The following is a 24,573-nucleotide window of genomic DNA, read 5'->3' as shown; positions in this document are numbered from 1 at the left end:
GCTATGCATTTGCCGCGGAGCCGCGGAGCTGTTTTTATGGTTTATGTGGGCATTAAGATGCTCTGCAACTGGCCATTTCAGAGATTTGTTGTTCTTTAGTTGTGAACCAAATGGAAGTTGTTTGTTTTGAGAGTAATTCCCTCATTTTTGTTTTTTGGTACCATGATCAGAATGCCGGCCCTCCCCTCCCCTCCCTCCCTTCCCTCCCTCTCTCTCTCTCTCCCGCCTTTGTATTCCTCCCCCACACTGTTTCAGTTCTTTCTCCTTTTTGTTGTGTTCACGGTATGACACACATAAAAGAAAAAAAGAAGCACAATTGAGATGAAAAAGGCCAGATTTCTACCCAGCGTGGTCCAGCAACAACATGCTCCCCGTTTTTTTTGAAGATCACTTGTGACAACGTCGGAGCTATTGTTTTAGGGGCGACTCCCACAGACAAGGGGTTGCGAGACCCCTGACACAAAACAAAGGGCATCTGTGTTGATGCCCCCCCGAAAAGAAAGCGCTGGTATTTAGTCCACCCCTGTGACCCCGCTGATTATCGGTAAGACTGAACCAAAAGGGAGAAACCTTTCATCCTCTCCCCTGGTTTTGTTAACCCATTGAGACCGGGAAAGCATCATCTGTGTCATTTTAAAGATTTCTTTGGGCTATTCAAAAAATAGCAGATATACAAGCTCATAGCGCGGCACCGAGTGCCGCGCTATGAGCTTGTAGATCTGCTATTTTTTGAAAAATTGTGAAAATGTGAGCAAATCTGGGAATATATTATTTTTTTCAAAGCGAACATTTGTAACTCAAATCTTTGCTTCTGGGGATTCTACAAAAAAAGGTATATTGCTATAATCAGTGGTTCTCAAACTTTTTTCATGTCAAGGACCCCCAAAATGATATGTATTTGGCCGCGGACCCCCATCTCAAAATATTTTTGTTCCAGGGACCCCCCCAGAAGCAAAGATTTTAGTTTTAAGTGTTCGCTTTAAAAACAATATATATATTCAAAGATTTGCACACATTTTCACGATTTTTCAAAAACAGCGCACCGAGTGCCACGCTACGAGCTTGCAGATCTGCTATTTTTGAATAGCCCAAAGAAATCTGAAAACGACACACAGACAGATGCGTTCCCGCCCGGTCTGAATGGGTTAATCTTGGCCGACTTTGTCTGCTTCAAAGAGGGGAGCTCCGGCATATAATCTGTGTACGTACATCTGTGAATTATTATTCTAATTCTTTATACGTTTATTAGAGCTGAATAAACTCCACATCAAATACATCACTCGGGCGATGTCAGAAGAGCCCGGGGCGAATCAGCCGACATCTGTTAACTCTTTCAAAATGGCCTCATCCAGCATGTCTGTGGGCGTAGAGGAGCGAGGAAAAAGGAGAGAGAGAGAGGGAGAGAGAGATGGAGAAGGAGGGAGAGAGAGAGAGAGAGAGAGAGGCTTTCTGTTGCTGATTAATGGCGGCCATATAGGAGAGGCGTTACAGGCCGAGCGTGGCGAGCGAGCGAGCGGGACTACACTCCCACGGCTGGGCTCCTCACTGTAAACACTGGAGAGGGGACGATCGACGCAGTGGCGTTCCCCGGCTGAAATGCAGCGTGGAGAGAGAGAGAGAGGAGAAACATGTGGGAAAGCTTTGAGTCCTGGCACACAGACAGCCAGTCAATCAGCCAGCCAGCCAGGCAGCCAGGCATTTGGTAGGTCGGTCGGTCACTCAGTCAGACAGACAGTCAGTCAGTCATAAATGCAGTCAGTCCGTCCGTCCGTCCGTCAGAAAGGCAGGACGGGCAGACAAGCAGCTAATCAGTCAATTGGCCAGTCATTGAGCCAGGCAGTTTGTCATTGCATCAGTCACATGCTGGTATGATGGCAGTCTTTATAGATGCATTACTTTAACCCATTGAGACCTGAGGCCGCTTCTAAACATTTTCAAAATCCTAAAAAAAAAATTGGAAAAAAATATTTAAAAAATGTTTTTTTTACGATTTTTCAAAAATAGCAGATATACAAGCTCATAGCGCGGCACTCGGTGCCGCGCTATGAGCTTGTAGATCTGCTATTTTTGAATAGCCCAAAGACATCTAAAGTGACACAGATGCGTTCCAGGTATCAATGCGTTAAAAATATATATATATATATTATTATTATTATTGTATATAACATTTTTATCCCACAATTTTTGTAACCCATTTTTGCCAATTGCCTATAGCTGTAATCCTGGGCGCTACTCTCCCTCTGCCAGCCTGGGGAGAGCTCGAAACTGAGCTCGTGCTTCCTTCAGTGCATGAGGAGTGAGCAGGCCGCCTCTTATCACCTGACAGGGGGGGAGTTTCCCCGGTAGGACGTAACGCGTGGAAGGAACACGTTATTCCAACCAGTTCCTTTTCCCCTCCATCAGGCGCCCCGACTGACCAGGGAGAGGCAGTATAGAGACCAGGATTACTGCATGTTTTTTGTGAGGGTACCTACCCTAGGGGACACGGGGAGAACATGCAAACTACACACAGTTATAGTTGCATTGCTAGACAGTACTTTGACCAGTCTTTACAAATGTATAGATGCATTAGGTACAGCACTTTGGCCAGGACCAGGATTTAAAAACATTGGCATAAAACAGCAATGGCAAAAGGCAATAGTATACAGTAGACCCAAATAGGGATAACAAGTAGATTTAAACCCTATATATACTGTTCTTAGTTGACCCTTAGTTGAGCCCATACTTGGTCCACTGCTCGTTTGGTAAACATTCAAAGACAGAAATAACGCACACCCTCCGTCCTTGGTGCTGAGCCAGAATGTAAAAGCAGTCAAATCATGAAGCAGAAGAGAGGGCTCACAACTCACTTTAGTTTAGATGCTCCAAACTTTATTAACCCATTAAGACCTGAGGCCGATTCTACAAAATGCCTTCTAAATCAGTAGTTTTCAAACTCTTTCATGTCAAAGACCCCCCCCCAAATTGATATGTATTTGGCCGCGGACCCCCATCTGAAAATCAGTGGTGGAAAAAGTACTGACAGTTTTTACTCAAGTAAAAGTATCAATACCACAATGTAGAAGTACTCTGTTACAAGTAAAAGTCCTGTGTTCAAAATATTACTTGAGTAAAGGTACAAAAGTATTGGCATCAAAATATTCTTAAAGTACCAAAAGTAAAAGTACTAAAATGTTTGAAAATAGCAGATCTACAAGCTCACAACGTGTTGTGAGCTTGTAGATCTGCTATTCTCAAATAGCCTATGTATAAAATAGGGCTAAAGTGGTTAATGTATGTTTTATAATATAATAATTTATATCAGCAATATATCAGCTAAAGTTTTCAAATAATTGTAGTGGAGTAAAAGTATAATATTTTCCTCTGAGTACAGTACTTGAGTAAATGTACTTAGTTACTTTACACCACTGCTGAAAATGCTTCAGGTCCTTGTTTCCCTCTAGTCTACACACTTAAGATCTCTTCACCGAGAATAGCGCAACATCTACCAGATCAAATGTGTTATTCTTGCCAAATGTTCACCCCGCCACAATAGCGATGCGAAGGTTCATGTGGTTAATATTCTGCTGTCACGTACATTCACTGATTTGCCAGCCAACTTCATTTGCTTTAATAGAATTGTACCCTCAAACCATGCTTGGCTACCTGCCACAGTGGCTGATAAAACAGCCAGATTTTTTACCAACCAACCGCAGTGAAAGATTGGGCATTCAGCATTTGGCTGGTGGCTCGATAAGTGTTCATTTCCCAAACTTGGCTTTAGCGTGAAAGGCCTTCAACCCGGTTACGCTAGTGTCTTCACCTCGTTGTTTTGCTCGTCAACGAGTCTCCTTCGGTCTTCTCTTCGCCCTCGAGGTGTAGATGTCAAGAGTTTTAAAGGGATTTTTTCGACATCAAAGTCATGACAACAATGCAGCGATATTGCATCGTCAACAACATAAACATCTTTCAATCAACAAAGGGCTATAGCCTTTATTCTTCCACACAAATGCTGAGGAATTATAGCCCCCAAACACACACACACACGCACACACACACACACACACACACACACACACACTCACACACACACACACACACACACACACACACACACACACACACACACACACACACACACACACACACACACACACACACACACACACACACACACACACACACACTCGCATACACACTCGCATACACAATGCTACAAGAGCATGTTAGACAATGTTTGCATGCGTGAGCATCTCTTTGCGTACATGTCTGTCTACGTCTCTCCTCTCTCTTCCTCTCTCTTTCTCTCTCTCTCCCCACTCTCTCTCCTCTCTCTCTCTCCCTCCTTTCTCTCTCTCTCTCTCTCTCTCTCTCTCTCTCTCTCTCTCTCTCTCTCTCCCCCCCCTCTCTCTCTCTCTCCATTCAGCCCCTGCCTCTCTAACTCGTCCTCCTGTGAGAGGAGTGTGTGGTACATAGCGCTGATGCAGCATGTCTCAGGCTGCATGCCGGGCCAAGCAGCTCTTGTGTGCCTGGCAAAGTGGGCCATTAACCCTCCTGCCCCGAGGTGTGACCTGGGCCAAATCCAATATTGGATCCCCGGCATCAAGGCCCCGGTGCCACTCAGGGTTCAAAAGCCGCTGATCAGCAAGAAAAAAGGGACCCTTCGTTCGAACAATAAAGGCGGCTCGAATGTAAATTCCTCAGGACAGCTAGAAGCATCGCTCGCTGCCACACCACACAATTAGAGAGACGGGAGTCAAAAAGCGGGACCGAGGCACTGGGAGAAAGACGGGGGGACGGGGACGGGGGCGGAGGGGGGGGGGGGGGGGACATACATTATTAATCAAAAGTAAATTTAGCAAAACGGGGATTAATTTTGGCCCTCTGAAGGTGGAGGGAACGTTGTTGATTATCGAATGGGGGGTGCTGCAAACATGAAAGAGTGACCCACGTCAACCCTGCCCCTCTCTGTGTGGAAAAAACGGAAACCATTCTCTCGTTATCGCTTAAGTATGCTGCACACAGAAGAAGCAGCCTTAAATACAATAATGTAGATTGGTTTTTCAAAAAAAGAAGGAGAGAAAAAATAGAAACTTCAGTTGACTAAAAGCAGCTGGGTTTCCGCTCTCTGGTTGTATAATAAATGTGGAATAAGAGCAGAGTATGTTATCTACCCTGCCAATATTTCTCTTTAGTAAAAATGTGCGTTGCCTCTTGGCTAATGCAGAGTGTTGAAACTGTGTAGGTGGGGTGTTGAGTACATTTTATTTGTTGCAATCTCCCCTTGCTCTTCAGTGTGTGTGTGAAGTGCCTTTGTCACCTCGTCTTGAAGCCCGGCTCCGTTTTTTGCCAGCAGGGTTTGTTTGCCATGTTTTGTCTTTAACTGTTACACTTCCCTGATGGGTGGACTCAGAGGGTCATCAGGTAGATTAGAACACCTGGACCCTTTTTGGTGCCTTTAGAAGCTGACCACCATCTAAATGTAATGGCTAAATTGGCCTAGTTTGGTGTCAAGATTAATTCTGGTTCATCTGTTGCACTAGATAGTTTCATTTAATGTTTTATTCTTAGGCTGTCTTATTTTTTAAATATTACGGGTTGCACCGGAAATTATGGCGTTACTCTTGACCTCACAGCAACAATTATGTCTTAATTGTTTTGTTAATTTGTTCTTTTTACATTATGCATCGTTATTTTGGGATATTACTCCTACAGATTATGTCCAAACATCACGCAAATCGGTACATTTTCTCTATAGTCATGTGATCAAGACATATCTGTCACATTTCTCATATTCCATTCCGATTGGCTATGATTGGCTTCCAAATGTTGGGGAGGTGGCCTGTTTTGCACAAAATGCCAAACATCATGAATGCAGCGCCCGATTGTTGGGAGACTTTGCATGCACATTCCCACTAAGCCAAGGAAGCTCCACCCCCATTTTTTCAAATCTCCTCATGGTGGCGGCCACATTCACGCTGGGCCTATAACTCTTGAACCGTAGGTCGTACAATCAACATATTTTTTTCCCCTGGATTCCTTGGATCATGACCTAACTTATAGGCCTCGTTTGTGACAGATTACATTTTGGCTAAGACTGCCTTCCAAAGTTTGCGGTAGGTCAACCCGGCCGGTGTTCCGAGGAGCACACTTTTCTAGTTTGTTTGAGTTTTTTGTTCCATTATACTGCATGTGCAATATCTGTAACATGAACCACATAGGGCGGCAATGGCAGATGGTAGAGTGGTTGAATGAGAATCTTGCTCCTCCTCTTGGCACCTTGTCAAAGTGTCCTTGAGCAATACACTGAACCCTTGACGGCTCCAGGTGAGCAGGTTGGTGCCCTGCATGGCTGCTGGTGTGTGAATGGGTGAATGTAATGCATACATATAGTTAAAGTTCTTTGGAAAAAGATGCTATAGATATGCAGACAGGCTGGGCATCATTAGCCTGGGATAATCCAGCCTGCTTGCTGCGTTCGGCGTACATTTTTTTCTCACTTCGCTACACAGTCTGGAAAGCCTCCTATCTCCGTGTCCAAACGGGAGAAAACAGCCTGCGTTTTTTGATTGGTCTGTAGAGGGGGGGGGGAGGGACTCGAGTTGTCCAATGTAAAACTCGAGTCACTTCCTGACTTGCCTACGCAATGGAAATACGAGTCAAATTGGACCCTGGCCAGACTGAGTAGCGAAGTGAGAAAAAGACGAACGTATATGGCGAATCAGGCTGGATGCCAGGCTAGGGCATCATGTAAGGCAGTGGTTCTCAATCATTTCCATGCCAAGGACCCCCAAAATGATATGTATTTGGCCGCGGACCCCCTTCTAAAATATTTTGTTTCAGGGACCCCCAGAAGCAAAGATTTGAGGTATAAATGTTCGCTTTAAAGATATATATATTCAAAAGTTTGCACACATTTTCACGATTTAAGAAAAATAACAGATCTACAAGCTCATAGAGCGGCACTCGGTGCCGCTCTATGAGCTTGTATATCTGCTATTTTTCAATTTCAAATATAGAGAATAGACCTTTATTGATTCCACCGGGGAAATTCAGGCACCAGAGGCAGTACAGCAGTTAAGTTACAGATAAAGAGTAAGAGAAGTACTGTGAGGTAGATTCAAAGGAACAAAACATCACAAATGAAGCACCATCAACATTGAACTAAAAAAGTATATGACAGTATACACTCTAAATAGCCCGCACTATGCCAGACAAAACACACTGTACACAGTACGGTAGTACCAGTGTCAAAAAACAGTATCCCACCCAAAGCTAGGACAACTACGTAAGCAAACGGTATACAAACATTATACAATAGCCTGTAATCACAGTGTCATTACAGGATCCCACCCTAAGCTCAGTTCACAATCAGACAGGCCTTACGACATCACAGGGAACACAGTGTCAACAGTATAATCAGAGCACTAAGAGGATTACATGGTTAGTGTTCATTCATACAGGCAGACCATGGACACTATGCCAAATATATGCATTACAGTCCAGGGTCAAAATAGGAATAAAATGAGGCAGTATATGCCTCTGAAACCTTTATTTCAGGGAAATCCATTGAGACCAGGGTCTATTTTTCAATGGTGCCCTGTGTACAAAAGGACATTAAATGTCCTTTTGTACACAGGGCACCATTGAAAAATAGATTGTAATTGTAAATTTTACAACAATGATTTTACAGACATGACATCGACAACAAGTTACACATAAATATAATACAATAAAAAGGTTTTTAAAAAAAATATATATATATATATATATATATGAAAACCAAATATTACACCAAGCAGGTGCATATGCCTTCTTCCAATATAAGGTCAGTTGAGAAATCAGCAAAAGAAACAAGGACATCTAACGTTAACTTGTCTTGACATTTGTTCCATACACACTGAAGGCTGTATCTCCCAGCCAGTGGTGTAAAGTAACTAAGTACATTTACTTAAGTAGGCTACTGTACTTAAGTAGAGTAGAATTTTGAGGTATTTTTACTTTACTTGAGTATTTCCAATTTCCAATACTTTTACTTCTACTCCACTACATCTCGGACATTTATTTGAAAACTTTAGTTTGTAGATTATTATCACAAGATCACAAGACGTACATTAACCATTTAAACCCTATATGCATTTCGGCCGTTTGAAAATACCCGATCTACAAGCTCACAACGCGTCGCGATGCGACGCGTTGTGAGCTTGTAGATCGGCTATTTTCAAAAGATTTGTATACATTTGAAAACTTGAAATGGGACATTCTGCGCACTGAGTACTTTCTACTTGTGATACTTTAAGTACATTTTGAGGCCAATACTTTTTTTACTTTTACTCAAGTAAATTTAGAATTCCGGACTTTCAGTTGTACAGAGTAATTCTATATTGCAGATAATTAGTACTTTTCCCACCACTGCTCTTAGCTTAGCACTATAGTTGAAGGTGCCTTCAGCATTTAACCTGATCTTGAGATCTGGTACCATGACTTGAGATGACGTATTGAGTTCTAATAGTTCTGTCTAATAGTCTCTTGTGCGAGCAGAGACAATTCCACTCATTCGCAGCAGATATATAGAGCGCATGCAGTGTCTTCTTTGTGCAAAGGTGAGAGACACCATCACTTAGCAGCAGGCATCAAAACATGTAAGTGTAGGTCTGTCTATACATACAGATACTGCCTGTGTGTGTGTGATGCCCTGCGTCGCCAAGACTGACACTGCGACAAGGAGGCTCAGCGCTAACATCGTACTCCTCTCACCTATTCATCTCCTCCCGACAGCCCTCCCTGTCACTCTCCACTGCTCCGCCCCCCCCCCCCCCCCCCCCCCCCACTTCTCATCCTCAGGTTCTATTCATCTCCCTCTCTCTCTCTCTCTCTCTCTCTCTCTCTCTCTCCCTCTCTCTCTGAGCAAGTCAAATGTCTGAAGAGATGTATGGAAGTATCCCCGCGCTCCTCTGTACGATGGATATGTCATATGACATAATGCCCCCCAGCAGGCCATCACAGATAAAATGACAGATGCTGTTTTTTGCCTCATGGATCTTTTTCTCGACAAAAGCCAATTTTGAGACTTTCATTTTTACGCTCTCCCTCTCTCTCTCTCTCTCTCTCTCTCTCTCCCTCTCTCTGGCCGCGGACCCCCGTCTCAAAATATTTTGTCCCAGGGACCCCCAGAAGCAACGATTTGAGTTAAAAGTGTATACATATTCAAAGATTAGCACTAATTTTCACGATTTATTTCCTCAGAAAATAGCAGATCTACAAGCTCATAGCGCGGCACTCGGTGCCGCGCTATGAGCTTGTAGATCTGCTATTTTTGACAGATACACAGGCTACACTGTAGCTGGCAATCAATTATTTAAGTCTCCCTTTCTCCTTTCTCTTTTTCTCCGGCCATTGGCCTAAATGGAGCCTCTCGGTTTCCCCCCCCGCCACCCCCTTTTTCATTTAATTTCAGACACAATTACCATGTAATTACGTAATTGCTGTCGACGGGGAGGGAGCGAGTGCGTGGTCGTCGACGTCTCACATTCCCCCCTTTTTTTTTTCTTCTTTTTTTTTTTCACCCACTCTCTCTCTCTCTCTGCCATCTGCTTTGTTTGGTGTTTTGCTTGTTTACTCTGCCCCTCCCCTCCCCACAACATGGCTCTGGGCGTGTGTAGTGGCGGGAGCCCTTGGTCTCCATAGACGCAGACAACAACAGGCTGGTGTTTGGGTTGCTGGCATGCCATACATAGAGGGCATATGAAGACACGGGGAAGGGGGGGGGGGCGGACGAGAGAGAGGGGGGGAGCATTAACCCATACAGTCCGGGAACGCGTCTGTGTGTCATTTTTAAAGAATTTTTTGGTTATTCAAAAATATCAGATGTACAAGCTTGTAGCGCGGCACCGAGTAGATCTGCTATTTATGAAAAATCGTGAAAAGAAATTGCTGCAAATCTTTGAATATATATATATTTTTTTTAAATAGAACATTTTTTACTCTGATCTGTGCTTCTGGGGGTCCCTGGAACAACATGGGGGTCCGCGGCCAAATACATATCATGTTGGGGGTCCTTGACATGAAAAAAGTTTGAGAACCACTGATGTAGCAACATACCTTTTTTTTCTAAAAACTGTCAGGATTTATAAGACATTTGTAGAATCCCCAGAAGCAAAGAATTTAGTTAGTAAAAATATATATGCAAAGATTTCCCCCAAAAAAATCACGATAAAAAAAAGCAGATCTACAAGCTCGTACTCGTAGATCGGTGCCGTGCTATGATCTAAAAATGACACAGACGCGTTCCCCGGTCCTAATGGGTTAAGTGAAGCCAGCTTGGCTCCCTGGCAGAAGCCTGACCTTTCTCCCTGTATTTGGATCACTTACCCACCCAGCCTGCCCCCATGTCCCCCCTGTGGGAATGAGGCATTCTGGGTAGCTACAGAAACCCACCCACCAATGCCACCACCACAGCTACAGTCACTGCAAACCACCTCAACAACCAACCAACCAACCAACCAACCGCCAGCGGGGCCAGAGAGCCCATACAGCGCCATCTGCCCAGGTGGAATGGATGCGTTTGATTGGTGAAGTCTGGTAGGCTCTGACGCCCGAGCAGGAAGCGACGTGATTGGCAGTAATTGGCATGGCAGCGGGCAGGCCCATCCTTCACATGTGGTCAGCCAAGATTGGCCTGATTAGGCAGAGTCACTCAGCCCCCTCAGTTAAAGGAGAGAGGGACCGGGTGCCTGGCCGCCCCGAGGGTGCAGATGGGGGGGGACGCACGGCACGGCACGGCACGGCTGTCCCACAGCCGTGCAACCCCCTCAACCCCTCACCCCTCCCCCCCGCCGCCTGTCAACATCAATGGGCAGAAGAGAGACAGGAGATGGAGTAGTTGGCTGCTTTACTCTCCTAAACACTGTTTTTTTTTGTGCTTTTCTGCCTTTATTTGGATAGTAGTAGTGGAGAGTGACAGGAAACAGGGAAAGAGAGTCGGGGAGTGACGCGCATTAAAGGTTGTCTGGTTCGGGAATCGAACCTGCGGCGCGCTTGTCAGGCTGCATTAGAGCCTATATGTGGTTGCGCCTTAACCGCTAGGCCATCGGCGCTCCTCCTATACACTGAGAGTGTAGAAGACATCAACGCTGGAGCAAGTGTGTTCCACTGTTGAGTGTGTTTGAGGTCTGAGAGAATTTGAGGTCAGGTGGTTCTCAAGTCAACCGGTGGGTTCGGGACAGTGAAGTGACAATCTAAGGACCTTTAAGACCTTTTTAATTCCAAAAATAAATGTATTATCCATTGTCTGCCCTTATTTGGTATTGGACCCTTCTTAGGCCTGTGTAGGTCATTCTTCTGTTGTGTCGTTCCATTTGTACGTTCTGTTATTCTGAAGTACTGTTGCAGTCCTTGTTTCCGTGTTGGGTTTTGCTTTACAATCCTGTACCTTATTTTGTAGTATCGTTTCCTGTTCTCTTTGTAGCTGTTACCTGTCTTGTCTCACCTCCCCTGTGATTAGTCATGTTCTCCTCCTGTGTCCTCTCAGTCCCCCAGCCTATCCCACTGTTGATTGTCTGTTGAGTTCACCTGTGTCTTATTATTTCCCTGTCTATTTAAGCCCTGTGTTTGCGACTTGTCGTTGCTTGTTCATTGTCTTATGTTGGGTGTAGTTTGAGCATGACCTCAGTTCCTTGTTTGTAGTCCTACCTTTTGAGTTAATAAACCCCTGTGAATCGACCTGTTCAGCAGTCACTCCTGCACTTGGGTCCTACAAACTGCCCTGACTCAGACCGTGATAGAACCTAGTCAAACTAAATTGAATTTATTCTAGCTGAATGCTTCAACTCCTGCTGCAATTCCAAGTGCATATCATGCAGGGTGGGGGGTCCCCTCAGTTCAAATATGATTATTCTTGGGGGGGTCACGGCCTGAAAAGGTTGAGAACCACTGTCATAGGAGTGTGTACAGTTCATACAAAGCCAAGCATACACACACCGGGGGTGAGGTGGAGGGACTTTGAGGGCTTTTGGTTCCTGTAAATTCATACGCCGTCCGTCGTATGTTTGGCAATTAGGACCCCGTCTGTACTTTGTGTGTTTATAGACCCGGTGCAATCAATGTAATTGTGAGACAGGGTGTTCCCGAAGCGAAAGAAAGCGCCTGCCTTTGTTGCTTCTCTCTCTCTCTCTCTCTCTCTCTCTCTCTCTCTCTCTCTCTCTCTCTCTCTCTCTCTCTCTCTCTCTCTCTCTCTCTCTCTCTCTCTCTCTCTCTCTCTCTCTCTCTCTCTCTCTCTCTCTCTCTCTCTCTCTCTCCTTCTCTTGCCCGGGTTCAAGTGTGGGCACTGCATGGCTGCATCACGGAGCTTTGCTTCTACCCGGTGTTTCTCATTTCAAATGTAAATGCCTTCTATCCCCCCATTCCTGATTTCTATCGAGCCTGCTGTGTATACATTCAGAGGTTTTTTATCTTTTCATTTTTCCTGGATCGAATACAGAACAACAAGGGTTTCATTTCAGACTAAGGCCGTCAGCTCAGATCCCATGTCAGCCTGGCTCTTGTTTGTTTAGAGAAAAAAATCTGTTCATACCCATGCCAATATAAAGAGCCATAAAACACACTTAAGTAAATGATGATTTCCTTGCAGTCGGAGCACATTGGTGCTTGTTCTCCACCCGGGCCCCTGTGTTCAGCTAGTTCAGGCGCTAATAAAAATGAATTATTCTCTTCGCTCGACTGCTGCACCTGAAGACCTGGACGTTATTAGTCAATGTTTTTGATCTCATTCTCTCTCGTTGCTGCTCCGTGTGAAGTTCCCTTTGGTTAAATAGAGTTGCTTAAAATAGGCAGCAGCATTCCATACTGTGGGCACCGTTCATGTGTTTGTGATTCAAGACTAGGTGACTTCATTGTAGTGAATTGGAAACGTTTAATTACTTACTTGTGATCTATATACCTTTTGGGTGGGCTAGAACAGCACGCTGTATGGGTAAGACCTAGCTGGTTCAGGGTCTAAACCAGTGGTTCTCAACCTGTGGTCCGGGGACCACCAGTGGTCCTTGAGGGGGTACCAGGGGGTCCCCAGCGAAATTAGTTAACATAGCGTCATAATCATTAGAACCACTTAGCTTTGGCTATTCAAAAAAAGTTTTTTTCCGAGTTGTTTTTCCTACAAGCTCAGATCTATGAGCTTGTAGATCTGCTATTTTTTTTTAAATCTTGAAAACTAGTGTATATCTTTGAATATATATATATTTTTTAAAGCGAACATTTTGAACTCAAATCTCTGCTTCTTGGGGGTCCCTGGCACAAAGCATTTTCAGATGGGGGTCCGCGGCCAAAGTATATTTTGATACCAATACTTTTGTACTTTTACTCAAGTACATTTTCAATTCCAGACTTATAACTTGTAACAGAGTATTTCTACATTAGTAGTTCAGTACATACAGTATTGATACTTTTACTTAAGTAAAAAAATGTAGTACTTTTTCCACCACTGTCTCGAAGTCACATACTGTATATATACCATGTATGTGCAAACGCATTTGGCCAGTAAAATGAATAACAGCGGCCCCTCCAGTCCCCCCAGATTATACAGTTGGGATACACCTTCCTGTTGTTGGTGTTTGGGATTAGGCCAACAAACTGTCACATATTAATCATCCTTTTGTTACCTCGTGCTTCACGGTGGGAAGTGAACACCAGCCCACACCAGCACATGCACGTACGTTTGGTTTAGCGGTTGCCAAGTTTGACTTGTTCCACTGTCTGCTTCAGCGAATCCCCATATGATTTGACTTGGATGTTGTATACTTAACAGTGGTTCAGTTTTTAAGCTTGACAGAAATGTTTTATTTAGTTTTAGTCATAGTCTTTTTAATACAATTCCATTTAGTTGTAGCCATATTTTAGTCATCTGAAATGTATTCGTTTTAGTCTAGTTTTACTGAATGGTACTGAACTGGATTTTGACTGAATCTACAGTTGATTTAGTCGACGAAAATGTACGTTGGCGGGCCTAGATGGCGTCGTAATGCCTCATTTATACTTAGCTGTGTGCCAAAAAATAAAGAAGAAAAAACTGTATTCAATGGGCCCCTAATGCATATCAAACTGGGGTCCTTGAAATGCAAAAGGTTTGAGTGAACCACTGGCTATATGAGTCTGATGTTTTCTACAACTCTCCTCATATCGTGTGCGCGGGTGCGTGTGTGCGTGCGTGTGCGTGCGTGCGTGCGTGCGTGCGTGCGTGCGTGGGTGCGTGCGTGCGTGCGTGTGTGTGTTACCATACTTGTGAGGACAAATGTCCCCACAAGTATTGTAGAATGTGAGAAAAAGACATTGTGAGGACCATTTTCCTGGCCCTCACAAGAGAAATGGTTGTTACTTACCCACAACGCCCACAACGCGTCGCGTTGTGGGCTTGTACGAACGACGGGTGTCCTCCCATGCTATGGGATCATAGCCCAGAACAAAAGAAAAGTGTGTTCGTCGCCACCAAACAAACTATTGACTTGACTCCTCATACACACACACACACACACACACACACACACACACACACACAGCGCCGCCTCCAACAGCGATTTGTTACTCCACGAGCGAAAGGGTACAGGACCACGGGTCCATTAGGTTCCGTGTGGGGACGCTGGAGAGAGCAACCTGGTATTAATATGACCTGGTCATCATTTATTGTTTTTTTACGGTTAAAATTGCGGTTTTACGGTTAAAAATGCCATTTAAAAAAATAAATGCCATTCATAAAATCCCTGTGTGTGTGTGTGTGTGTGTGTGTGTGTGTGTGTGTGTGTGTGTGTGTGTGCGTGTGCGTGTGCTTGCGTGTGCAGGTTTCAGGCACCATGGATGGCTCTCCATCCAGCTCGTCCAGCCCGTCCGCCTCGGCCTCGCGCCACGCCCGCCAGCGCATCACCCGCGTCAACCTCAGGGACTTCATCTTCTACATGGAGCAGGAGCGGGAGACGGCCCACTCGCTCCTCCTGTACCGCGCCCTGCTCAAGTAGCTCCGCCTCCTACCACCACCTCAACCTGCTCCTCCTCCTCCTCCTCCCAGCCACGTGCCTTCAAATGAGGCTCTGTGCACGGCAGCCATATTGGAAAGAAATTGGGGCCTCTTCCTTACTTCCTTCACAGGTGTTACCAGTGATACTAATGAAGGCTCTGTTCCATTTAGTGTAGCACAGTGGTTCTCAAACGTTTTGTTAATTTCAAGGACCCCCCATAACTCTGAGAGTGTACAAATGGAACCAAATGGACCCTTACGGGTCCATTTGGTTCCATTTGTACACTCTCAGAGTTACACACCCGTAAGGGGCCATTTGGAACTCCCCTCAAGGAACCATGAGGGTCCCTGGACCACACTTTAACTCTTTTCCTGCCATTGACGAGATTTCTCGTTTTTCTCCGCATGGCTCAGCCAGCCGTCGACGAGATTGACGAGATTTTTTTTTTTTTTTTTTTTTATCACAAAGGAAGCAGGAGATGAATATTTTCTGCTCCATTCACTTCAATTTTAAAAAATAAACGGAGACAAAATTCACATTTTACCTATTTTTGCAATGTATTTTCTATGGCAGGGAAGGGGGTAGATTGTGTATATACTCTGGCAGTTAAAGAGTTAAGATTGTAAACACTCTGCTTCACCAGCGGGTCTCAAAGTGTGGTCCAGGGACCCTCATGGTTCCATGAGCGGGTTCTGAATGGCCCCTTACGGGTGTGTAACTCTGAGAGTTATGGCGGCCGGGTCCTTGAAATTAACAAAAAGTTTGACAACCACCACGCTACACTAAACGGAGCAGAGCCCTTCATTGATTAAGTCTAATTGGTAAGACCCTGTGAAGATTTCTTTCCAATATGGCTGCCGTGCATAGAGCCTATTCGGGTCTAATGTATCAACTCAGTGTCTCCATGTGTAACTGTGGGTGACGTTTTACGTGTAGCTTTTTGATAAGAAGAGAATTGTGAGAGAGAAGAAGGAAGGGATATGGGGAAGAAGAAAAAAAAACTCACAAAAATAAATGTAATTGTCGTGTGTCTTTTCTCTGCGTGCGTATACGTCACTGAAATTCAACCATGCAAGTTCTTATTATTATTTGTGTTGTTGTAGTGTGGGGAGTTTTAACCCCTTAAGACCGGGAACGCATCTGTGTGTCATTTTTAGATTTCTTTGGGCTATTTTTTTTTTTTAAATCGTGAACATTTGTGCAAATCTTTGAATATGTATTTTTTTTAAGCGAACATTTGTAACTCTGTTACAACTTCTGGGGGTCCCTTGAACAAAATATTTTGAAATGGGGGTCCACGGCCAAATACAATATCATTTTGGATGGTCCTTGACATTTAGGATTTAGAAGACATTTGTAGAATCCCCCAAAAGCAAAGATTTGAGTTAAAAATATATATATTCAAAGATTTGCACACAATTTCCAAGATTAAACAAAATAAATAGCAGATCTACAAGCTCATAGCGCGGCACCGAGTGCCGCACTATGAGCTTGTATATCTGCTATTTTTGAATAGCCAAAGAAATCTAAAATGACACAGATGCGTTCCCGGCTTTAATGGGTTAAGTGAAGGAGCAAAAAGTGTGTTTTTTCCATGTCAAAGGACTTGAGCCAGTAGTACTTTAATCTGTTTGGTAGAGAGGTGTTGTCATTCTTTGGCAGTATAGCTCTATAATGACCCCATATCAGCTCAAAATGAGGAAATCTATTCACCCCTTGATACAGCCTATGATATATCCTTTATTTGTTGAACACCGTTCATCGTTCAACAGGACGCATTTGATATTGAAACCTGACCAATGTAAGAGACTTTTGAAATGTTCTGATTCTCCACAACAGCGTCACATAACTTCCAGTTCTCTTACTCCAAACCCTGATTTATACTTAGTTTTAAACGCCAGTGTTGCACAAAAAAATTGCAGACCTACAAGCTCATTAACGCGTTGCGACGAAAAAGATCTTTTTCAAAGAACCTTTTTTTTTCGGTGCATGACACTTGCGTACAACCAAGTAAAAATCAGGGGTGAAAGTGTAAATAGTTCCTTTGAATTATTTTAAACCGCATGTATTATAGTTTTGTATCACATGTAAGCTTTGTAAGAGAGAAAGAAAAAAAAAGGTGTCTATATTAAGAAACCTGACTTTTTGTAAAAAACTAAAAAAATGCTTCGAAGTCATTCGAGTCAAAATAAGTTGATAATTGTAATCCTTTTAAATTGATCTATATGTTTGTTCTTACCTGCAAGGTAGAAACTCCATCTCAACCCACTGGAGGAGCCATATCAACATAACCGTGGTCCATGCTATATCACCACTTCATTACAACATAACCATGGTCAGTGATGGAAGAAGTACTCATTTTTTCTTTACTACCCTAATGTAGAAATAGTCTGTTACAAGTTCGCTATTAAAAATGTACTTGAGTAAAAGTACAAAAGTATTGGCATCAAAATGTACTTAAAGTACCAAAAGTAAAAGTAGTGAAAGGTCCCATTTCACAAGTTTTGAAATGTATAAAATTATAAAAATCCTTTGAAAATAGCAGATCTACAAGTGAGCTTGTAGATCGGCTACAATATACTATTGGCTATTTTCCTTTGCGATGTACTGCAGTAGAAGTAAAATTATAGAACATTGGAAGTACTACATTTTACTTAAGTAAAAATACCTCAAAAGTACAGTACTTGAGTAAAATTTAATCAAGTACTGTACTTAAGTACAATTTTGTACATTTAATGTACTTAGTTACTTTCCTCCACTGACCGTGGTCCATGCTACTACAACTTCCACAAGGTTTGGCCAATTCTGACGTGTCAGTATTTTCCTTTACCTGTAGTATATGGTTGAATACTTCATTTGTTTTTAAATGTTCTTTTTATTTTTCTATGTTTTACTATTTTCAGATTTTGGCATAATTTTGCATCTACTTCCTTATCCTTTACACACATTACCTGTTTAGCCTTTCCCAACTGAGATATCCACCATGGTCCCCCTGCTAGTGCAATGCATTTATTAAAATAACATATAACATGCACATTTTATTGAAATCTTATATTTAATCAATCAATTCAACCAATTTCATTTAAGCTGTTTGGTTTACACAGCTACGGGTAGCCAGGAAGACCAAAAGGATCGATGGGCACTTAGTGAACCCAAATGACAGAAACACAATTCTTTGCCCAATTATTTGTCCAGACAGCATGCATGTCCATATTAGGGGGGCCGCCCACTCGCCGCCCAAATTAAAACTGCGGCACTTTTTCCAAGAAAGAAACAGGAAACTGAAGTACATTGGCAAAATAACTTAGTGACAGTAAAGTATGAATTTCAAATGTTTTGTCTTTGTTGTTAAACGTTTTACTCATGACACTATGGGAGTCTATAGATGGTCAGGGTTAATTAACTATGTTCATGTTTGAAGTGATTCTAGCCTAAACTGATAATTGGGTTTTTTTTGTACTGTATTTGTCTTCATGCTAACTTCTGGAAAGACAGATATGGGACTATGGCCTTTCTTATGCCTGATTTATTCTAGGTTGTGTGGCGTGTCGTGCACCACAAAATACCAGATCTGCGTGAGCTTGTAGATCTGCTGTTTTCGGTGCATGACACCCGTGCCTAACTAAGCATGAATCACCCTTTAGTCTTTGTCTTATAGTTAAGTCCATCACTGCAGCATTTCCTGTTTTGACCAATCTCAATGGCCTTTCTGGTCCTTTTATTATTTTTAATCCTTGTTCCTTGTTTAATCCTTGTTTTTGATTTTTTGTTTGTTTTCTTAAACTGAATACCTTGGCCTCTCTATGCAGCTATTGTAATTTATTTAAAAATAGTTTAAACAAAATGTGCATTAATGGATTTTTGACAGCACTTATATGTGTACGTATATACATATCCTGTATATGTATATATACTGTGTGTGTATACGTGTATATTAACGTCTTAACCTGGCAACTAAAAGCAGTCACTAATGTACCAGATCCCCTTGTCTCCTTATAAGTATTAAACAGCGTTGTGAATCGCTGTAAAAAAAAAAAAAAAAAGGCACTTATTTTTTTAAATGATTAATATATTTTCCTCCTTGCGTTCTATATAATCAATTGGCGTTTATTCTTACTACATGTCAGGCAAATTAATTTGATCTCAAAGTACCACTAGGATAAAACATTTTCACAGAAGCACAACAGGGTGTATAGCCTAGTACAGTGATTTCAAATGTTTTTCTTTTTAAATAACGCTTTGTATGATTTATTTTTCCGTTGGTGACACACATCACCCTTTCTACTGCTACAGCTTTCTAGCCAAAATGTTAGGACAATATAATTACACTTGTACACAGTGGGGGGTATTAATGTTTTAAATGTAAGGATGATTTGTAAATATTGTCTACAAGACCATGTGTTTATTAGAACTACGTTATTTTTGGTAAACTTGTACATATCTTGGAAAATTTCTTGTTTGTGTGAAGAAAAAAAAAAACATACTTCTGTATTTGTACCTATTTTGTAAAGGAATAAATAAGCTGTTTACTAAACCGAACAGATGCTGACTTTATCCTTAATTATTTACTCTTCTGTAGACCTAGCGATATGATAGAAAAACATCAGTGAATTAACAATGGTAAGACCGGTATCTTTGCTAAGTATACAACATTTTTATGTTAATTAAAATATTGAAACATATAAAACATTGTATGGAGTTTTTGGAGGAATTTTGATAACAAAAAAAATGTACGAATCATCAGTTTTAACGAGAATCAAATTAACGAATGAATCCTACTTAATTTCCATTTGCTAGCATTAACACATGCTAAGTGCAAACCAAGCTGAACGCCGCTACTAAAGTCCCCTTAGGATCCCCGCTGCTAATTAAGCTGCAGTGTCTCTTGAAAAAGACCAAACCGTTTAACTCTGTGTAAAATATTAGGGTTTGGGAGCATATTGGTTTAGTTTTTTGTCTTTGATATTGGCCCACAGTATTTGTTAGTCCCTTTGGAGAGTAAAGAGAGTGCTTATCATGACTTCACCCTGAAGACAACCTTCTCTTCTTACAGAAAGCCTTGGGTTCACTAGGAGGATTTTAGCAGGGTCTCACCAGGTCAACTCAAAGGGCATCGAGAGTTCAAGCTGAGGTCCTTTGATTAAATAAGAGAGCCACCATTTACATTTCATGCATTTTTGCTGACAGTGACTTAACCACATAATAACCCGAGCGTCCCCACTCTGGGCCGAACATTCAGCAAAAAATATAAGATCTACAAGCTCCAAATTTAGGCTATACCGAGATTTGGGGCACCGAGTATACTATATACACCACTCAATGAATATAGGGTTTTTTATTGTTTTATTGTTTTTATTTAAATGGTTAAATTGACTGCAGCACCAAAAAAAAACTAAATTCCTGAATCAATGTTATTGATAAGTAGCACCATGTACAATGAGGAGTGAAAAGTTCCAATTCACTGTGTCCCTGACATAGATATAATCAATATAGTTTGTGATAGATGAGTGATGTACAGAAAGAATTCTCAGGTCCATCTATGAAACATTTTAATCTCACTATATTGTTGGTCTTTTTATGTTAATATAAACATGTGTCTCTCAAACCTTTTCAGTGGCGAGAGTGAAACTCTACAATGTGAATAGTAATCCTTATACATACTCTCTCACTGGTCTCACTTCTAGCTGGTGAAGTAATAGTGAAAATAAAGCGGCACTATGTCACTTTTTTTAATGAATAAATTGTAATTTTGTCCAATCTGTATGGTAGAGTATGTTAAACTGTTCTTCATTTGGACCCCCTGGAACCACCTCAAGGGCCCCCCCGGGTGCCCCTGGACCCCACTTTGAGAACCACTGATACATGGCAACATGACAGTAACAGCAGGGAACACACACGTTTTGTACAGTACATCCTTTTTATTATCGCAAATATGCAAGAAAAATCAAATGGAGACACTGTAAAATGAACACATGCCCTTTAATACCACAGTCTAATTGTTTTAAACACTTTAAATAATATACATTTTGCACCTTAGTTATACCCTTTTGCAATGTTTGAATCCATTATGTACACAATGTAATGCTTTGAAATCTTTTTCATTCTTTTTACTTCCCACAAAGAGGACTTTTTAGAGGTCTCTTAAGCAACATTAGGGTTCTTTAAACAAAAACAAAAACGAAAACAAAACAAAACAAAGAAGCAGAACCTGATAGTTCAATATACAATTACTGTACAACAGAGGTCTGTCACAGAGTGTCTGTATAGTGTTGGTTACAAGTAACATTACTTATCGTCTCTGTCGGGCGCAAACCTCAACTTATGTCCAAAACTGTTACTTTTCAGGATTTAAAATTCTAAAATAGCAAAAATAGCAGATCGACAAGGTCAAAACACGTGTAGATACAAGCTTTTCTGCCCGACAACAACGATAGCCCATCATAAATATTCGTAGCCACTGTATACGGACATTCCATGACAAGCCTCTACTGACTGACTGACCCACCTGGGTGGTTTTGGATGCCAATTTCATGGGTATTGACCACTGCACTGACCAGTCTGACCACTAGGGCGGCGGCATATAAGCACGACACATGTGAACATGCCTATACCTCAGTTACTGGCTGTGTCACATCGTTTGCACGTTATGGTCGTAAAAAGAGGTATGCTGTCCATCACTTCAGCTGCGGTGTGTGTGTGTGTGTGTGTGTGTGTGTGTGTGTGTGTGTGTGTGTGTGTGTGTGTGTGTGTGTGTGTGTGTGTGTGTGTGTGTGCGTGTGCGCGTGCACGTGTGCGTGCGTGTGTACGTGCGTGTGTGTGTGTGTTGTGTGGGGGCACATAATTACAGATTAGTGTTCATGACCCTTGGGTCCTTCAAACCTTCCAAGAACCCCATTCATTGTACAAGTTATAAAGTTACAACGAGAGATAAACAAACATTCTTTCCTTTGCTCCTGGATAACAAATGATTCTGTGTGTTTTGTCCGACAACAGTGCTGTAATTTTTACCCCCGCGTCGTCGAGGACTTAGCCAAGACTAACTCAAATGCCGTTCAGTCACTCACTATAGCTCAAAACATTGGCCGCAAAGAACCTGCAAAGAATCTTTGCAAAGAAGAACATCTTGAATCCCAGATGGCTATTCGAGGAGGAGGAGGAGGGGGAGGGGGGGTTGTAGTTTTGACTCATCACTTTGTTTGGGCTTGTTGTGCTGTGGTCCAGTGAGGGTTTGGGGGAAGAGGCTCAGAACAAATAGGGGTGACACAGCGGGGGGGGGGGGACAGGGCGACGGTACGACCCGTGTCTCTCTCTCTACTGGCGCTGCTCAGATGGAAGCCCTGGGGGGGTGGGGGGCGGGGGGGGGGGGGGGGAGTGTGTGGAGAGGCGCTGTGAAGCACCAACGTCCCTCGGCACATGAAAGGCCCTGGTTGGCTATTCCCTTTGAGGCGACTGGATGCGAAAGGCGCGGGGCAAAACAAGCGGGCTCATCAGAACAACAAAGACAAGCTGGGATTGTGAGAGACACCCCCCCCCCCCCAAGGATTGTCCATCCATGCCGGACCGAGAGCCAACACTCACTGCCAACCAAGCTCATCTTCATTATACTAATACGGAGTTTGTTTTAATCAGTCGTCCATCCAGGAGATGTTACGATTAGCAGAACTAATATATCCTCCATCTTAGAATGTCATATTTTCAACTGGTTATTAGAGACAACCTCCCCTATATCGTTGACTAAAGCAAACTGCCCAGTGCCCTAACAGATCAGACTATGCCATGGGGGGGTTTATTTTTTCATCAATGTTTTGGAATGGAATAAACAGCATCTCGCACACGCACACGCACACACACACACGCACACACGCGCATACACGCGCGCGCACACATAAAGTATGAAAACTTGGCCCTTTCTTGTTTCTGTCTTTGATCCAGAAATGTTTAGAATGAGACCAAAGGAGTGTGGGCAGAATAGAGTAAGTGCCTCCCACTTGGCTCTTTGAGAACAATTGCTCTGATGCTGGGCGTACGGTTCACGCTGGGTTCTGTCACACAGACATGTGAGGAGTCACTAAAATAACTCGGGCTTAGAAGTGACAGTACACAAAAAAAACACACACACACAGAAAGAAACGAAACCAGCGTCTTTCTTTCTGCCTTAAAGTTGGTATGAAGCCTCTCTCAACAAGTCGTCCTGATGAGGAATTCAAATAAACAAAAAATAATACCCTCGTTTTAGGTATTGGCTAAAACCATTTTGTACGTAAAACAACCCAGTGCGTCGTCTGTCACACAGCTGTGAAAAGCTCTATAACAACCGTAAAAAGAGGTACTTTCTTGACTTTTACCTTTATACAATCACTAAAACAGGGCATCTTGTCTTTTGGACCACCTTTCCGCTCTTGAAATAATGTTCCAATGTCTTTATAAACTCCTAAAATAGCCACAGAGTTGCGTTCCAAAATGATCCATAATTCACATGAAATGACCCCTACTCTTACAGAGTACAAAGAAATCAAACAAGTTACTCTTACTTTTTTTTTAAATAGTAGTCGGTACCAACCTCAGTTGACAAAAATATTATCATTTTTGCACCCTGGTTAATTCTCAGTTCTTAAGTTTTCTGTCCTAGCGGACGACGTAGTACAACATTTTGGATAGAGCTCCTTGTGAACGCTTGATGTGGCAGCGGTCAACAGACCACAACATATTTGTGGAGGGTAGTAGCCTGCTTGGGCAGGCCTGTTCTGTACATAATATATTTTAAGTGCAAAAACAAGTGTCATCAAGCATTTAGAGTACATCTCTTGACAATCATTTGGGAGATATACTGGTAAACCTCAAGCTTTCCTCCGTTGGCCCTCGAGTCCTAAACATTCTTGGCTCAGACAACTTTACACTTCAGAGCTTTGTGCAATTTCACTCTTTCCATTTTTTAACAATAGGCTCTATGCGCGGCGGCCATATTGGTGAGAAATTGCGCCCTCTTCCTTACTTCCTTCACAGGTCTTTACCAATTATACTACATTTAGGCTCTGTTCCATTTGGTGTGGCACAGTGGTTCTCCAACCTTTTAATTTCAAGGACCCACATAACTGAGAGTGTACAAATGGAACCAAATGGACCCGTAAGGATCCATTTGGTTCCATTTGAACACTCTCAGTGTTACACACCCATAAGGGGCCATTTGGTTGCCCCTTATGAGGGCCATGAGGGTCCCTGGACCACACTTTGAGACCCACTGGTGTAGCAGAGTGTTTCCAATGAGCCGACATGCACAATATCAGCACCCTGACTCTGTTTGACCAGAATGGAACAGAGCCTTCATTAGTATCATTGGTAACACCTGTGAAGGAAGTACGGAGGGAAATGCCAATTTCTTTCCAATATGGCTGCTGTGTGCATAGAGCCTATTCATTTTTGCTGAACTTTTCGCTCAATCGCAACATATCTGCCATGTTGTGTGCTGTGAAGCGGATCCGGTTGAAAGGATCCATTCCAGGATATGTTTTATAGAGCTGAAATTCCAAAAGCACTTTTTTTTTAATCATATATGATACACATTTGAATAATAATAAACGCTGTAGACGTTACG

At 42.6% G+C, this 24,573-nt stretch overlaps 1 protein-coding gene across 1 annotated transcript in view; it reads left to right on the top strand.

Moving 5' to 3' along the window:
- LOC311059068 (transcription initiation factor TFIID subunit 4) overlaps positions 1–15,082 on the top strand; it is a 146,640-nt gene extending 131,558 nt beyond the window's left edge. The window contains exon 13 of the mRNA XM_084076686.1: positions 14,808–15,082. Coding sequence (XP_083932812.1) covers positions 14,808–14,981 — 174 coding nt within the window. The 3' untranslated portion in view covers positions 14,982–15,082. The remainder of the gene's footprint in view (positions 1–14,807) is intronic.
- Positions 15,083–24,573: the final 9,491 nt, after the last annotated feature.

This window comes from Gymnoscopelus microlampas (assembly GCF_963454915.1).
Source record: "Gymnoscopelus microlampas genome assembly, chromosome: 1".
Lineage (NCBI taxonomy): Eukaryota > Metazoa > Chordata > Actinopteri > Myctophiformes > Myctophidae > Gymnoscopelus > Gymnoscopelus microlampas.
This window is presented reverse-complemented; position numbering and strand designations above follow the sequence as displayed.